General features: G+C 45.3%; 1 protein-coding gene across 1 annotated transcript; it reads left to right on the forward strand.

The window, feature by feature from the left end:
• Window positions 1-16,468: 16,468 nt before the first annotated feature.
• Window positions 16,469-17,842, forward strand: NKX2-8 (NK2 homeobox 8). The gene is made up of 2 exons (XM_059055661.2): window positions 16,469-16,619; window positions 17,286-17,842. The coding sequence occupies exons 1-2, from the start codon at window positions 16,469-16,471 to the stop codon at window positions 17,840-17,842; spliced, it is 708 nt and encodes a 235-aa protein (XP_058911644.1).
• Window positions 17,843-18,280: the final 438 nt, after the last annotated feature.

An 18,280-nucleotide genomic window follows, 5' to 3' on the forward strand; every position in this document is an offset into this window, starting at 1 on the left:
CCATAATTCCCTTGGAGGTGTTCGCAGTTAACTGTCCGGAAGCAGGAGGCTGAATGGATGATCTATCTCCTCGGGTTCCTTCCAGCTCTGAGACATGATTCCCACCTGAGAACCAAGAAATTCAGTCTCAATCCTAGGCACACAGTCTCAAATAACACAACCCCTTCCACTTAGCTTCGTGTCAATAGCCAAAGGAAGGTATCTTTTCTGCTTTGGGGGCTTTTAATGATTAACATCCACCCAGTGGAAACAATTCTTTTAATAACATCGAACTATTTAGTTAGAGAATAAATTCCTGGGAGTGGGAGTGTATTTAAAAAAAAAAAAAAAAAACAGACAATTTTTTTGTTTGTTTGTTTCTGAAAAAGATCTTGCGAATTTTCACCCACAAGGTGGCTTGGTTTTACCGGAAGGGAATGTGAAACAAGATGGACTATGGGCTTCCCTGGTGGCTCAGTGGTTGAGAGTCCGCCTGCCGATGCAGGGGACACGGGTTCGTGCCCCGTTCCAGAAAGATCCCACATGCCGCGGAGCGGCTGGGCCCGTGAGCCATGGCCGCTGCGCCTGTGCGTCCGGAGCCTGTGCTCCGCAACGGGAGAGGCCACAACAGTGAGAGGCCCGCGTACCGCACACGCACAAAAAAAGATGGACTAATTTTGTCCAGAGAATAGAGACTCTCTGCTCACTTTCCCTCTTTTCTCTTGCAGCTTAAAATAAAGCAGCAGTAAGATAGCCACGGTCCAGCTGCCTGCCCCATTGGCAGCCCTGCCTCCCAAGTTGAGTTCATCTCTGACTACCTGGTTAGAACATGAAGTCAGCCTAGATACTGTTCCTTACCTACCTCACTCCTGTCTGTCCCTCCTTCACACTCCTCGGCTAAGCCAGCTTCTGTGAGGGCAAATATGTCTCCAGAGATGCACAGTTTTCTCCTTGGACAGATAGGCTGGGAGAAAGAGAATACCATCGCTCCCAGTTTGCACCAGTTGTCCTGGCATAATTATCACAGTGCCTCTTTTTCCTCTCAAAAATGTCCTGTTTGGATAATAAATTCTATGCAAATTCTATGGTCACATGTATATTAAACATTTAGCTTCTCAAAGCCAGGGACTGGGTCATTTTTTATTATTAAATCTCCAGCACAGGGCCAAGGAGAGGCATCTGACAGTGTTCTGCACTCTCCATAGTTTTACCTTGGGTGACTGTCCTGCCCTTGTAAAGGCCCTAGAATCTGAACCTCAGTTTTTTAATGATCTGTAAAGTGGAGATAACACTTCTTAACTTCTAGAACTGCAAACAAATAAAAGGAAATAGTGATTTTACGTTCTGGAAATTGTAAAACATTATGCAAATGTCATTTTCTAGAAATTAACACAGCTTTTGTCACATAGTAAGCATTTCTAAGTGCTTGTTAGTTGAAGGAACAGAATGAATAAACCTGTGGTAATACAGTTAGCAAACCTCAGTGGGGAAAGGATCGATTCTCCTTAAATTGGAATGCTACACCAACTAGAGGGGTGAGATAGGGAGGGTGGGAGGGAGACACAAGAGGGAGGAGATATGGGGATATATGTATATGTATAGCTGATTCACTTTGTTGTAAAGCAGAAACTAACACACCATTGTAAAGCAATTATACTCCAATAAAGATGTTAAAAAAATTGGAATGCTACACTTAGCAATCAAAACTGATTTACAATCCTACCTTGAAGGTGATCTATAGATAAGATAGCAAAATGAATGTCTCCCAAAGGCTTGGTATAAGAACTAGCAAGGAAATAAATAATTGAAACATATTAGGATGAGTGGTAAATGAGACTGAAGTATGGCTGAAGGCGACACAAGGAAGCAGATCCATACAAGCTGGCCCTTTCTGTAACTTCAGGACTGACCGGTGATTAGAGAGAGGCAGGACCTACTATACCTGGTTTTCTGGTAAAGGTCATAACTTTTACACAGTACTGAGCTAGGCTGGTGGTTCAAACTGGATTTCTTGATTCTTGTTTAACTTAGGAGCAGTTTAGGACCCAAGGAAGTTGATTGTTTATGCCAGTGTGGAAATTCCTCTGCCTGGGTGCACTTTTATGACCTAACTTTTTCACCACTAATAGGCACCATGAAATGTGAATTGATCACTTTTTCTGACTGGAAATAGAAAGTACAATTAGAAGACAAAGCATTGAAGTGAATTTGTCTTCAGCCTGTGTGTATATGTATGATTTTGGAAGCAGAGAGGTCTGACTTCCATTATCAAGTTTGATTTTCAGTAACCGGAACTAAAAAGAAAAAAAAAAAAAAAGTAGATCCTGACAAAAAGGCAGGAATCTCAAATAAATAGCACTAAATAATGATTCTGCATATTTCTCCTAACACTGAAATTGGTCCTGAACAAGTCACCTAGCATTTTGTGGCAGCGGAGCCACCACATAAATTATAAAGGCTATGGGATCTTTCATTGAGTGATGGGATATTCGGCGTGAGCAAAAGCATGCCTTTCCTTTTAGAAGCAAAATTTTTAACTTGGAAGAATTAAAACTCAGCCAGCTTGTCAATGACTGGATTCCCCATTTAGTTATGTTTATCAGACATGTTCCTCTCTGAATGTCAAGAACTGGAGATTGGATGAGGTTACTGTTGGTAACACAAGGATGGCAAGAGAGGAAGACTCTTTCCTCAGTAAGCTTGCTGTCTAATTGGGCTGACAGGACACAGACGTAAGAAGAGAGGTAGTGACATAAGGTGGAGATGACAACCATTCCATTGCTCTTACCCAAACAAGAGAGAGAAGATGTAATGCTTTGGGGCCATGTTAGTTGCAAATTTAAGCATGAGATATTTTCAGTCATCCTTTCCTACCAGATGAGTATCAATTAGACACCCCCTGGGCTGGAACAGGCCCCTTGCCTGCCACTTCATCTCAGCTCTGATGATCTCATACAAATTTTTGGTCTTGTTCAAGGAAGTCTATAAACAACTTCTGTGCATGTGCCTGGATTCTAGGGCTTGTTTTCTCACACCTGAACTGCTGTGGTGCCCTGATTTCTCTTGCTTTGATTTTCTCATGGGGCCCATTGATAAGGGTCTTTTAAGAGATGATCTATTCTTCCCTCTCCTGATCACTGTAAGTTTCCAAGTTCTTTTTTTAAAAAAATAAAAAACCTTATCGTCCACTTTATGTATTTATTTATTTATTTTTGGCTGTGTTGGGTCTTCATTGCTGCGCATGGGCTTTCTCTAATTGCAGCGAGCGGGGGCTACTCTTCGTTGCAGTGCACAGGCTTCTCATTGCAGTGGCTTCTCTTGTTGCAGAAGATGGGCTGTAGGGTGCGCAGGCTTCAGTAGTTGTGGTGTGCGGGCTCAGCAGTTGTGGCTCGTGGGCTCTAGTGCGCAGGCTCAGTAGTTGTGGTGCACAGGCTTAGTTGCCTCATGGCATGTGGGATCTTCCCGGACCAGGGATCGAACCTGTATCTCCTGCATTGGCAGGCGGATTCTTAACCACCGCACTACTAGGGAAGTCCCCAGTTTCCAAGTTCTTAACCCAGCTACTTGGGCAATGTATCCTCCTAGGAATGAGAAGTCACTTATTAGAATTGTAGAAACATGGCAACACCAGCAGGGCTGAAGCAGCACAAAAAGCATTCCTGGACAGGTCTGGGAGTATGAGAGAGCCAAGGAAGTGACAGCATGCAGCCAGGCACACTGTGACATCCTCCAAAGATATACAGCAAAGGTACAAGCATTAGAGACAGTAACGTTCAGATTTGTATCCTGGTTCTGTCACTTAATGGCTGTTTGATCTTGGACCCCATCAGAGTATCAGTATTGATGTCTGTAATATGGGAATGGCATGAAATGTAACTCCCAGGACTATGAGATCTGAATGAGCTGCCTTTTATAAAATGTTTAGCACTATGCTTAGCACACTTCCTTCCTGGAAGCATGAAAAGAATTGCATAAAGGAGGCAGGGATTGACCCCTCAACTTGAAGGAGAGTTGCAGAGAGAGACTTAACCCATCTGGAGAGATTTGTCCACAATCAGTGGTACAATAATAGCAATAAGGTCCTTGAAAAGAAGCTTAATATCAAGGAAAGATCATGAGCTTTTCCTTGTCAAAAATAGTGGAAGAATGTGATGTTCTGGTTAACTGAGTAATCTGGTTAAGAGAGAGTTCTCATCACATTGTTCTTCACATAATGGAAACTCAATAAATATTCCTTGAATATACTATATAATAATATAGTATATGTCACATATGAATTCCCAGTTTTTCAAATAATATACTGTCTATAATGTCAAAACCATGCAACATACAAATCACTCTTAAAGGAAGGATAATTCAGACAATATTAGGATCCTTTAGTGCTGAGAGGCATTACTTTGCATATTAGTTTTCTCTGAGTGTAGTGGGGAGACAAAAAATTTTGTTGTTATAAACTGCTGAGTTTGTGGTAATTGGTTATGGCAGCCCTAGAAAACTAATATATCAGGCAATACCTGAGCAGAAGTTTTGTGGGTTTTTTAAATTTATTTTTTTAACATCTTTATTGGAGTATAATTGCTTTACAATGTGAGCAGAAGTTTTGATGTCCACATTTTATTACTTGTACTCATAAAGGTAGAAGTTATATTTTAAGGATAAATGAACTTTAGTCCACTTGGAAGCATACTCATTAAATAATCCTACACTTAAAAAATAATGATATATTACTGAAAAATTATGTGTATATCAAATTGCAGTACATAAAATAATATGCTAAATACCATGAAAAAATTCACCATTAAATATTCACGTTCAGTGAAAACAGTTGTAAGGCAATTCATCATCCCTACCTAGTAAATTTTCAGGAGTAAAAATAGCAGAGTAGCGTGACTTCTCTCATTATTTCTCAGCCACTCACCTTTACTTTAAAACTCTTGCTCTTATTAAATTAGCTATTATCTGGACCTGCTAGAATTAACAAATTTAAGTACCATTTTGAACAAAATGCTTTTGTCTCCTGTAAGGTAAAAACTTAGCATAAAACTCTAAGCATGAGAAAGTTCAGGTTGCCTTTTATTTACAGTCTTTATGGAGCAAATAATATTCATATTTTAAATTATGCAAATAAGCATTTACATGATAAATCGTAATTGCTCTCAGACAGCTGTTTATAACTGGGTTAATGAGAACACACTTTTAAATTGTCTAAATACATACTTACCCATGTTTACATATTTATACACTAGAGTATAACTGTTTTGAATCAGCTGTTATCTATTGTGTCTTGACCAAGGAAAGAGAACTTTTCATACAAACAGTAGAATCCCTTTTAATCTGTTCTGAGATCAGAAGCATTACCAGTTCTCTCAAATAAGGGTGACCTCTCTTGACATACCCCTGGCCTGTGGCATTCCACAATACCTCAAGCAGGAAATGATTTTATATCACTTTGGTTGGGTGGGAAGTTAATCCTGACTAAGATTATTATCTGATTAGATACACCTTTGGCAAAGAAGAAACACGTTCCTTCTAATGAAATGTTTTTAAACATACAAAGTCCAGTTGCCTCATAGTTAGCAATGTATTTTTATGTCGATCAAAAAAATCAAGTATTTCTTTTGAAAATACAGAAGAACTACAGAGTACAGTGCCTGTCCTGAAGAGGCTGACAATCAAATTAAGAAGATGAAATGGCAGATTTGAAATGTTCAGAAAGCAATTAAGAGGAAAAGCAGATGGTGTTGACTGTAAGAGCTAAAGGAGCTTAGAAAAGAAAAGAAGGCAGGAGGACATACAGCTTGGGGTGGGGTGGCTTGGGATTTGAGGACTCTGGGGGCTAGCTCACTCCTCTCTACAGAGTGAGGACTGTCCCACCTCTGTAAGGCAGCCAGAGATGAGGAAGGCAGGACCTGCAGAGTCCAACGCACAATTTTCTGCCCACCATGTTCACTTGCAGACCCACAGGGAAATCCAAGGGCCTGATGTGAGAGACATAGCCTTGTTGTGAAGCACCATTCTCTCTTCTGTTTTTCCCAGTAGGAGAAGAATTCTACACCCACACCCTTTTTAAAAATCTTAATGCATTTCCCTTTGCTTTCTTAAAGCAGTCAACATTTGCCCTGTTTCTGGTCCTCTCCTGGCAAATGCATTTGTTTCTGATTCATCTGATTCTCTTACATGGTGTTTCACATGTGCTGAAGAGAGTGCATTTTTACTACAAGATGCTCTGGCTGAATTGAGAGGACTCAAATGCTACTTCAGGGATTCACACACTGGGAAGAATGAAGCATAGAGACTGGGGGAAAAACACCTGAGGCAGCTATAGAGGCACCCAGCAATGAAAACATTAGGACTTGGGAGGCTGAGCCTCTCTCCTTCCACTAAGTGCAATGAGAGCCTTTGCATCTCCACCGGAGATGTGAAAGCCATAGCAGCCAAGTAGGCCTGAGGCCAAAAATCTGAAACTGGAGGATCTGGGTAATGCTGCTGAGTTTAAGGAAATCTCTTCTATAGGCAGTTTTTTTTTTTTTTTTGGTACGCGGGCCTCTCACTGTTGTGGCCTCTCCCATTGCGGAGCGCAGGCTCCGGACGCCCGGACGCACAGGCTCAGCGGCCATGGCTCACGGGCCCAGCCGCTCTGCGGCATGTGAGATCCTCCCGGACCGGGGCACGAACCTGTGTCCCCTGCATCGGCAGGCGGATTCTCAACCACTGCGCCACCAGGGAAGCCCGAGGCAGTTTTTTCTTAACAGTTAGGAGAAGAAAAGCTACTTCAGGGACTAGTAATGCAGGATGTGCTGAAGTAGAAAGAATGCTAGATGAGGAAAATCTGGGCTCCAAGCCAGACTCTGTGAGACACTGGGCAAGTCACCCAGCCTCTCTCTGTGCCTCAGTTTCTTCTTCTGTGAGCTAGATAAAGTTCACTTCAGTTCTGTGGCTAATGATCCTGACCTTATAGGACTGCTCCCATTGGCTATATGAGGTTAAAACCCAGCCTCTCCACGTGTATCCCACCTCCCCAAGATATATTATCATCACAGCAACAACTGCCACTATTAATTGAGCACCTACAAACTGTGGGTAAGCACTGTGCCGGGCGCTTCACACAAAGTATCTGTCATCACAACACACAAAGAAATTGTCACTTCCATTTTACTGATGAGGAAACGGAAGCTCCAAGAAATTATACTTGACCTGGGTCACTCAGGTCTTACTGGGAGAGCCAGACTGCAAACCCAGGTCTGGTTCTGTCTCTCTAACCCCCAAATCTGGTGCATGTTGGAAAGAAAAATCAGGTTGCTTCTCCTGCACTAGGACTTCTGCTTGACCAGATCAGCCTCAGCACGAGCTCAGTGCCTGGTGCTCATGACATAGACCACTGTATATTTGCAGATTACAACTTTTACAGAATTTCTGCCTCCTGAGGGCCTTGCATGGTAATAAAGCTGACTGGGTGGGCAGCCTTTCGGTGGGGAGCAGGAGGGGTTATATATTCATGTGATTCAGCTCACTCTAGTTAGTGCTCACAATGGCCTCTGGATCACCAGGAGCGTGGCTGCTGACCACAGCTGCCGGAGTGCCTACCTCCTGCCTTTGGGTTGTATCTGGAGGAAGAAAACTGGCTGTGGGTAAACATGGGGCATGGAACAGGAATAAGACAATTCTGGCCACCTCAGCTCCCTCCTGAGCAGGACTCTGGGTGGCTGGCCTGGCCTCTGGCTCCAGGCCTCTGTCTGTCTCCGGAAGTGACTCGGATCCCCTTGGGTGGTCGCTCCCGTAACCATTATGCACGTGCGGCTTTCTCCCTGTTGACATTAGGGGATGTGTCCCCACCTTCCCTTTGTTCCATCCTCCATTTAAGACCCATTTGTTCTCACTGGCTTTTAACTGGTTTTCAATCTATGTTCATTGCTAGGGTGAGTTATCTTTTTCAAAAAATGCAACTTGCAAAGAGTGTCCGTGCCCCCAGTTAGCATGGTGAAGCGGTTTGGAAACAAATACAACTTAGACAAGATGAAATCACACTCTGCTAGTCACTGAGATGCTGCTAAAAGACAAATCACAGAGGATTCCTAGAAATTAGTCTCTGTTCCCTACAAGGACTTTTGAAATGCTGCAGGCCTTTGGGTCTCTTAATTGGCATCTGAACAAAACCACCCTTTCTCCTCTACAGGGCCCCGTGTGCTGCTCCAGAGGTGATAAAACCCACTCCCTGCCACGGGCCTGCCCTTTACCAACCTCCAGCTGGTAGAAGCCAGGGCTGGTTGGAGATGGGTGATCACCAAGCTGACACAGGCACTCACTCTCACTTTCTCCTCCCTTTGCCCAGCTGCTTCCACCTCCATTCACAGCAAACGTCTCGATTCACTTTGTTTTTTTAACATCTTTATTGGAGTATAACTGCTTTACAATGGTGTGTTAGTTTCTGCTTTACAACAAAGTGAATCAGTTATACATATACATATGTTCCCATATCTCTTCCCTCTTGCGTCTCCCTCCCTCCCACCCTCCCTATCCCACCCCTCTGTGAGAGGTGAGAGAGTGGCACGGACATATATACACTACCAAACGTAGGGTGGATAGCTACTGGGAAGCAGCCGCATAGCACAGGGAGATCAGCTAGGTCGATTCACTTTTAGACGCTAGCAGTTTCTCCTCTATGCTGCCTGCCCTTTGGGAATGTTCTTGTGACCAATCAGCTGATGGGGGAATCAGGAACCTGCTAGGACTGGAATAATAGAAAATCTCTAGGATTTGGCTTCTCTAGAATTTGCATAATAGAAAATGTCAATAATGGAAAAATGAGTGTACATGATAAAAAGAGATATTCATGTACTTTTCCTAGTGGTTCTAGAAAAGAAACGATTAAGATGATAATTCGTGAAACCTGGGTGGCTTTTATTTTATTTTTACTATAGAAGAAACCAGAGGACTAAATTCAGCAGAGGTGATCTGCCAATTGTATACCATCCTGCATTCTGGCATCTGAGGTTTCACAAAGTTCATCACTTTTAATAGTCATTTTAATAATATGTAAGAAATAGAATGTCTAACTTTAGGCATACATATTCTTTGATTTCCCCCCTCTAAATTTGTTTTACAGCCCAATCCTTTTAAGGAAAAACGGTGTTGTTGTTTTTTTTCCTTCTTTCTTGTTTTAAAAGTAGCCAAAGCCAAAGAAGCAACTAAAATCCAATGTGTAGCCATCCATTTCTTTTTTTTTCCCTCCGTTGGTCCTATCCAGTCGTTTTTTTCTCGAAGTTAACTTTATTTTTTTTAACTATTTATTTTATATTGGAGTATAGTTGATTAAGTGTTGTGTTAGTTTCAGTTGTACAACAAAGTGATTCAGTTATTTCAGTTATACATATACACATATCTATTCTTTTTCAAATTCTTTTCCCAATTTGTTTGTTACAGAGTATTGAGCAGAGTTCCCCGTGCTCTACATCCATTTCTTTCTCACACCACAAGCCACCCAAACACACACCTGCTCCATTGCCTAAGGCAAGAACTGAGTTCCAATTACATATCCAAAAAAATGTGCAGCTCCTGATGCCATAGCCATTCAGGAATATATATCAAGCTAGTTTTTGTGATGTGAAGAGCTGGTAAAGAAAACAAGCAGTGGAAACACACCATCAGCCACGGATGGTCTTTACAGTTGGTTCACGTGGACCATGGGCTGAGGGAAGCTGGAAACAGACTTGATAGAAACTGTAAGGGAATGACCTGGGATTGGTTCTAAATTAAATGAGAACTTTGTCACAGATGGAATTTTTTTAAATACAATGTAATTTTTGTGAAGCACTGTTTTAAAAAATTTCTTCAGGTCCACGTTACAAAGCAAAATTTTATATTTTAGGGATAAATCAACAACAGTTCAGGATAGATCTTGTTAAACAACCAAACAAAAAACTTGTTCAGTAGAAGAAATTTTTTTCCTTTCAGTTAATTAAAGGTCATAAGCAATTAAAAAATATAAACATATATTAAAGATGAAGTTCCTATCTTGGGGATACTCAAGCTGTCATTAAATAATCATCTAAAAAAGTGCAGCTTTACTATACATAGTTATGTTAAATATACAGCATACATATTTTAGTATCAGAATCCCTTAGATAAAGTCATTTCTTAGTTGTTTCCTAATTTGAATAAGTCCAATTTATGGGTTTTAAGATTCAGAGAAAGACAAACAGAACAATAAATTTCTCAAGAAATTCTAAGCACCCTTCCTCATATCCTGTTGTTGAGATAAAGCCAAACCTAAAATGCCCAGTGTTGAGCTTTGTCATTTGTATATTTGTCTGATGGCTCCAGAGGTAGTTTCCATGGTAAGCTCCCTGTGTACAAGAAGCAGGGTGAGTGGAATGTCTCCTTCCAGTGAAGAACTTTTCACTGACAGTGATAAAGGCCAAGAACCTCCCTCACACAAATGATTGAAAAACAGAACACGAAGGACATTTTTATTTTGTTTTGTTTCCTTTGTGTGGTATGTGACTTCAGTGCAAATACCCATTTAATCAAGAATACAAAGACAGCCACCTTTGCTAGCTAAGGGATTTCCAGAGACTGCAGTAAACATATATAGCTCTTTTCCTTTTTTCATGAGGAAATTCCTGTGAGGTTGTCATTTCATGCTTCTGTTGTGCACTTTTGCCTCCTCTTAGAAGAGGGGAAAAGATTTTTTCCAAAGGAACATTTCAGAGTGATCTAAATCAAATCTGGAAAAGCTTGAAATGCTTTAAAAGCTGACATTTATCTATTGTCATTTAAAAATATATATAATTGACATATAACATTGTATTAGTTTTAGGTATATAACATAATGATTTGACATATGTATATATTGCAAAATGACTACCAGAATAAGTTTAGTTAACAACCATCACCACACTTAGAGTTTTTTTTCTTGAGGTAAGAACTTTTAAGAGCTATTCTCTTAGCAACTCTCAAATATACAAAACAGTACCGTTAACTATAGTCTCCACATTGTACATTACATTCTCAGGATTCATTCATCTTAAACTGGAAGCTATTGTCATTAATTTTTAGAAATATAAAGACTTTTGGGAAGAATACATAAGCCACTATTGATTGAAACTTTCTGGTTCAGGCATTTTTTTTCTCTTTGAGCTGATGAGATCAAATTGAACCCGTAGCTCTAAGCTAGCACAGGCTCTCTTTCTCTTTCACCTTTTAATCATCCTTTTCTAACACCTTCTATTACAATAGACTCTCTTTCTCCTCTTTAGGCCCTCTTCATTCTCCTCTCTAATTTCTTCAATCCTAGGGATATCACAGTCTGTCTGCCTTCAAGTTTCTCCTTAAGCTTTGCTTCTTCTAGGTAATCTGTCCTGACTCAGGATGTGATAACAAGGGTGAGCGCACACTGTAAACATTCTCAAATGTAGAAAACATAAAGTGATATTTTATTACTAATGTATCATTATCACTGATAAGAAAATGGAGTATTTGATTCTTTAGCCCTCTGAGAAACTGTGGTCCTTGTTTTCAGCAAATATTAAGATACTCCTCCAGAATAATAATTGGTTTCGTGTTCAAATTGCTGTCAAATAAGACAAATAGTATCTCATCTTAATAATGCAACCCTTTTAAAATCCCAAAGCTAATCTCAGACAAAGTAAAGGTATATTAACAAAGAAACCTCATTATAATGCCTGGATAATTTAAGGGAAAATAATAACAACTGGCTTGAACTGAAGTGCTGCTGGTTATAAGCATGCCCTGCAGGCAGGCCTCTGAGGTACTGGGGCAAGTATCAGAAAATATGTTCCTGGGGTTAGTCTACTTGGTCAGTGTCTGGGTGTGACATTGAATGTGACTTAGGGCCTGGACCCTTAAACAGAGTAAGGGTTCTGTATTATATAAATTATATCAGTCAAGCAAAGGAGTATAAGTTGTTACCTTTTTAAAAAGAAAAGACTAGATAAAAATAAGAAGTTCAGCTCTGGACAAATAAGACTTGGCACCCTCCCCAAAGTGTATTATTATTTTTATTCTGACAATTTACACTCCATGCTATCACAGCTACTCTTATACCATGGAAAGGCATGGGAAAGACCAGACTTATTTAATAACCTAATAAACTAGCTGAAAAATAAAAAAGTTATTTGCTAGCTCTTTAAGAAATGGAGACTACAGATATTTAATTAAATACATTTATTTTTTAATTCATTGAACCATTTTACTCCCTACATTTTTTAAATGTATATAACTAAACAACTAGATAAACATTTGAACAGAAAAACTTTTCTCCTAGAGATCAAGCACAACAACAAAAAAGTCCATGTAAAGTCAATATTTTAAGGAATTTAAGGTGGGATCTTTCAAATCTTGTCATTTGACATTAAACAATAAAATCTAAAGCCCATTTCAAAGATGTACTAAATTCCCAGTCTGAAAGTAATTGCTGTACCCTGTCCCATGTATATATATCATCAGTACAACTAAGAAAGAATTGCAGCCAGGCCTGGACCACCGCCAAGCAATTGATTATTAACCATTAAAAGGGAAATGTTTACTTATTCATGGCAAGTAGTTTTCAGAAGGAAAGGCAAAGAGGTCTGATTTTAAATGCTGCCTTTTCTTTCCATCCTAAGACCAATGAAGATCATTCACTTCTTCTTGGAAATGTCAAAAGCACATTTTTATTTTCCTTTTGCTATTTTAACCAGAATACTGATAAAAAGGGGAGAGCAGTTGCTGTGAGGCAAAGAAAAATGTCCTGGCAGTTGAGGGCCCTCCATCTATCAAGGGGAATTTGCAGTGTTGCCTCTCTTCAAGACTGTATAGATTTGCAGGATTTTGTGAAACACTTAACCAAAATGGAAGGATTTAAAAGCGGAATGCAAGAAATAGATGCAATCATTTTGTAAAAATCAAGATACTTTAGTTTTATTTCAGAATTTTCTAGTCTTAAATTCTCAAGCACGCAGCAGTGATGATCATCTTGGATAATACTTTTGAAAGGGTGATTAGTGCAGACTGCTTAAATATATTCACTATGGCACAGATGCCGTAAGATGAAAAACTCTTACTGGGATTGAGATGCACTACATCCAATTACAGGGAAACAAATACTTATCTAATTAAAGAATAATATTCACAAGCTATGTTTCAAAATAAGTGCAAGTGTCCAGAGCACCAAACAATATTTTAAAGCCTGGAAAGAATATCCAGTCAGATGTTTACCTGTGATTTGGAGGCAATTCATAGGCATATTTCTAATGTGTATAAAACTTAATATCTTGACTACCTTTTTTCTATTGACTCAATATCAAAATAATTTTCTCCTCCTATGTCTCTGAGCTTATTCAATGTGAAGAAGCAATTTTTTAAAAAGCACCTTTGTCTAATAATTCTGGCTCTCCCCCTTCTTTCCTGCATTTCTTCAGAAGGCATGGTTTAAATGGAACTAGCTCCTGGAGTCCCCAGGCCCTGGCTCTTGGAGATAATTTAGGTACAGTCCCAGAGCAGAGTTGAGAGGAAGACTGGACGAGTGCAGAGTCCACGATGAAGCAGGGAAGTTGCAGTGCTTTACAGAACCAGGAGGTACAGAGTTTCCCTGGGACATTCAAAACACAGATTGGGGCTCAGGAACACTGTTCCCAGACTGGGGAAGGTGAGGCCAGAGTAATATTTGGAGTAATCCCAGACACAGGTCTTTCCTAGAGCACAACTGCTAGATGGGGGATGTATCTCCTCTTTGGTAGCTAAATACTAAGAGTAAAAGCAAATATTTGATGCTGAAGAGCTCTGCAAATATTTGATGCTGAAGAACTGAAGAGTGCCATTTACTTATTTCTACACATCAGTGTGGGCTTAGGATGTTAAATAGATTAAAAGGCTAAGAGAGGTCAGTCATTCCAGGAAAGACGCTTCTTTTGCTTCTCCTGACTTGGTTCTCTTTCCAAAATTATCTACCCCTCAACACTCTTGTGGGAGGGTCCTTCGGAAACTCAAAGGATGTCAGTCACATCCTCTTCTAGAACATTCTGGAGCATGTGGAGCCAGAGTCCTGGGGATGAGAGGTCTAGAAGGGGAGGGAAGAGGAAGACCAAACTCTGCTGGTTAATACAATGAAGATGGTTTTAGAAAAATTCCAGAGAGATGTAATCATAAAACTGGTAGGGTCCTTAGAAGTTAGTAAATCTATTCTCTTCTGTTTCAGATGAAAAAAAAAAGAGCCTCAGAGTGATGGGGTTATTAGAGCTAGTTAGGGACCGAGCAGGGATGCCAAGTGACTCCCAGGCCAGAGCTCCTTCTAACTTGAGACAGCCTCGAAGTTCAGTCTCGAATTTGGGAGTCTGTCCTAATACTTGCTTAGGACAGTCTCTGTTGGTGCCTTCCTACCACCTCTCTCAGGAGACGGGCTGGCAGAGGTTGCCAGGCATCGGGCACCATCCAGAGAGAAGTCCACGAGGCCCTGCGCCCGTCTGGGACCTGCCCAACCTCTAGGATGCTGGAGCTTGGGTGCTGGGCACAGTGGGCACCGGGTTTCTGGCTTCTGCCGTCCCCCATCTACCCCTGCTGCTCCTTCCTTCGCCCTATCTCAGAGAGGACAACCAAGTCATTTCAATTTAATCTTCTTTAAAAAGACATAACTAATAAATCTATTCCCGAGACCGCGGAGAGACGGCCAGCAGAGTCGATCGTGCTCCCAGTCCCATTGAACCCCATTGAAAACCATGACAACACAGGACAAGCTCCGATTTATTCCGGAGCGCTAAAGCGCATTGTGAGCAGGCGTCAATCACGCATTATTTCGCACTGAACAAATGCAAAATCTTGACTGGAACAAATGCTTCCAACAGGTCCGGGACGTCGAGCTCCATTTCCCCTTTGTCCGCGGCCTAGCAGTTGGCCTGTATTGGGGTTGCCTTCGCCCGACCACCCAGCGTGCAGCACAGCCCCGGGCGCCTCGGGCACGCTTGACAGGGAGGCTGCTGGGGAGGGTGCGCCGGGGTCGGGCGGGGCAGCAGCAACTGCAAGGGAGCCAGGTCCGAGTTCAGCTCAGGTGGAGCCAGGATTTCAGGGGCGGCCACCCAAGTGCCGCGGCCCTCACCGAAATTCAACAACCTACTACCCGAACCACTGGCTGCAGGAGGAGAGGCCTCTGGAAGCGCGCTCTCTCAGCCCTAGTCTGAGGCGTGGCCACCACGAAGCCACGGGCCAACAATACGTATCCATGCCCTGACCGGCTCCTTGCATCTTCTACCCGGATCATTTCTTCGGGTGGGGAACTAGAAGATGTCGGGAAACCCCGGGCAGGCCGTCTTTTCTGCCCCGCAGGCGCAGTCCTAATTCCCGCAATTGGTCCCTTACCAGACCAGGCCGGGCAGCTTTGGCGGAGCAGAGAGCCCAAGTCACCCGAGGCCTGCATCTCCAGCCCCCAGCCTAACGCTGAGGCTACGGAACCAAGGCGCACAAGGGGCGCCAGGGGACCTGGCGACGCCAAGGAGGCAGCGACACCCTCGTAGGCCGCTCTTGGAAACGCCGCCGCCCATGGGGCCTAGAGGGGGTCCTGGCCCCGCAAAGGCCATCCACCTGGCGGGAGGAGGAAAACGAGGCTAGCACTTGGGAGAACAGTCTGGCCTAATTCCGCCTCCATTTTGCTGGTCTGGAGCAACCGGCGCCGAGCTGGGGCCCCCCGGATGCTGCCAGCCCTTCCCCAGCACCCCTGAAGTTGTGGGAGACGTTTGGGGTGTGGGAGGTTCCTAGCGGCCTTCAAAACCCTCCTCACAGACGCCGGCGGGGCCAAGCCACTTCTCTGTGCCTGCCTGAAACTTCTCGCCTCTGAATCCTCAGAGGGGCCCAACCAAAAAGAAAAAGAGCGCCCGCCAGAGTTTAACGCCGTCTTGTAAATCACTATCCGGATAATTGCGGGAAACGAACGCTCCAGCAAACAAGCTCGAGGAATAAAGCAAACAGGGAATAAATTCCTGGGTGCTCATAAACCCACCCATGTCGCCCCCACCCTTCCCAGCGCTCCCGCGGGGCCAGGCCCGATGTCAGCCCTGGAGGAGGAGGAAGCTGGGACCGGCGGTCGGTGGCCACCGCTCGCCACCCAAGATGTTATTCTTTGGCAACAATCCCCATTATCTGTCCCCACTTTGGGCTAATCAGACAGAATCGCTAATGCGGAGGGCTGCTTCCTGCCGCCTCTGGGAGGTAACGGGGCGCCCGAGGGGCGGGGGACGGGGCGGGGCGGGGGGCGGAGGTGGCACCTTCCGGGCTCGCCGGGGCTTTGGTCCCGCACTTATTCAGGTACTTGACACTCGGGAGTCCCGGACCTCGCCGGGTGGGAAGAGCTGTTTATATAAACAGGGATTCCACGGTAGATGCCCTAATATCTCGGCAGCCAGTGCATGGCGTGCGCCTCTCACGCCCACCCATAGGAGCGGCGTCCCCGTCCGCCCCTCGGTTCCCAGCCTGCCCTGCCCCCGCCTCCTTCCCCTCCTCGGCCATGGCTACCTCTGGACGCCTCGGCTTCACCGTGCGCAGGCTCCTGGACTTACCGGAGCAGGACGCGCAGCACCTGCGGAGGCGGGAACCCGAGCTACGCGCCCCCGGCCCCTACGCCACCTGGCTGGAATCGGAGCGCGGCCACTACCCCTGTGAGTGAGCGGTGGACGGCGGCAGGGGTGGAGGCGAGGGAAGTGGGGAGCGCAGAGCCAAGCCCCCGGCCCTCGCGGGGCTGGGAAGGGGAAACCCCAGCCCAGGGTCTGGGTTTCCTTAGTGTCGGTCGGTCCCAGAAGCTCTGTCCTCCTCAAACCCCGATGCCAGTCGGCACATCTTGAGATCAGATCCCTGCGCCTGGCACTAACGCCCGGGATTTGGGTTTCTGTTTCTAGGGGTCAGAATATTTAAATATTTAAGACACCACCCTTAAGTGCCTGAAACAGTGGCCACGTTCTCCCGGCCTCGGTTTGGGATGGGCAGTACTGGCGAGCCTGGATTCAGGGCTTTGCAAACCTCGGCAAACCGCAGTGCAGTCGACCTGGAAGTGGCCCGTTTTGGTGAGGCAGCTTGCAGTGAATTCGCCTGCCAGAGCAGCGACCAGGGCCGACTTGTTTTAACCCGGGGTGGGTTTCTTTGGGGGCGCGGTCCCAGGTTGTGGTGTAAAAGGTTATCGAATTCAGAGAGGTGGGTGTTCAGATATGGGCCCAGGGAAGGAAACGGCCTCATCCCAAAAGCCGCGGGCGAGTGGGTTGGCGCCCGCACGTGAGAGGCGGCCGGCCCCTCCGGCGTCTCACCAGGCAGTGTCTCCTTTGCGTCCCTAGCCTCGGACGAGAGCAGCCCAGAGGCCAGCCCGCGGGACTCGTCGCAGCGGCCGTCCGCTCGGCCTGCGTCTCCGGGCTCGGACGCCGAGAAGAGGAAGAAGCGGCGGGTGCTGTTCTCCAAGGCGCAGACGCTGGAGTTGGAGCGGCGCTTCCGGCAGCAGCGCTACCTGTCAGCGCCAGAGCGCGAGCAGCTGGCGCGCCTGCTGCGCCTCACGCCCACGCAGGTCAAAATCTGGTTCCAGAACCATCGCTACAAGCTGAAGCGCGCGCGCGCGCCGGGAGCCGCGGAGGCGCCCGACTTGGCAGCGGCGGCCGAGGTGCGCGCCGCGCCCGGCCTGCTGCGCCGCGTGGTGGTTCCCGTGCTGGTGCGCGACGGGCAGCCGTGCGGCGGCAGCGGCGAGGTGGGCACGGCCGCCGCCCGGGACAAGAGCGGCGCGCCCCCGGCAGCCGCCTGCCCTCTGCCAGGCTACACCGCCTTCGGTCCCGGCTCGGCGTTCGGCCTCTTCCCCGCCTACCAGCACTTAGCGTCCCCCGCCCTGGTCTCCTGGAACTGGTGAGGCAGCCGCGGGGCGCGGGCACCTGGGGCTACGCCGGACTTGGGGTGCGCTCTGCGGCCGGAGCAGGGCTAGAGCCGGAGACCTGGAGCGCGTCCCGGGCCCCTCCTCCTTCGACGCGGGGGTCCCCTGCCCCGCCCTCATCAGCCAGCGCACCCGGAACTCTCGCCAAGATACCACTTCTCCTCTTCCCTCGACCGCCAGACCCAGAGCTAGATTTTATTGCTTGAACCTTATTTGTACATTTAAAAATAGCTATTTGTATGGGGAGCGACGTATTTTTAAAGAAAGAGTATTTTTCCCTCTTTGTGGTGCGAGAATAAAATGTGTAGGGTTGGGTCCCCCTGCGTGCCTGCCGGGAACGTAGGTGGGAGCTGTGCTTTCCTGACCGGAGTTCGGGGCGCCGGCCCACTCCTTGACCGGCCAAGTTAAGGCCCACCC

Source organism: Kogia breviceps, chromosome 3 (assembly GCF_026419965.1).
Source record: "Kogia breviceps isolate mKogBre1 chromosome 3, mKogBre1 haplotype 1, whole genome shotgun sequence".
In the NCBI taxonomy this organism is placed as follows: Eukaryota; Metazoa; Chordata; class Mammalia; order Artiodactyla; family Physeteridae; genus Kogia; species Kogia breviceps.

Bases quoted from the DNA above. Each gene is read 5' to 3' on its own strand.
- NKX2-8 (XM_059055661.2), top strand. From the start codon at position 16,469: ATGGCTACCTCTGGACGCCTCGGCTTCACCGTGCGCAGGCTCCTGGAC. The intron at 16,620-17,285 runs GTGAGTGAGCGG...TTGCGTCCCTAG, and splicing joins GGAGCGCGGCCACTACCCCT to CCTCGGACGAGAGCAGCCCA.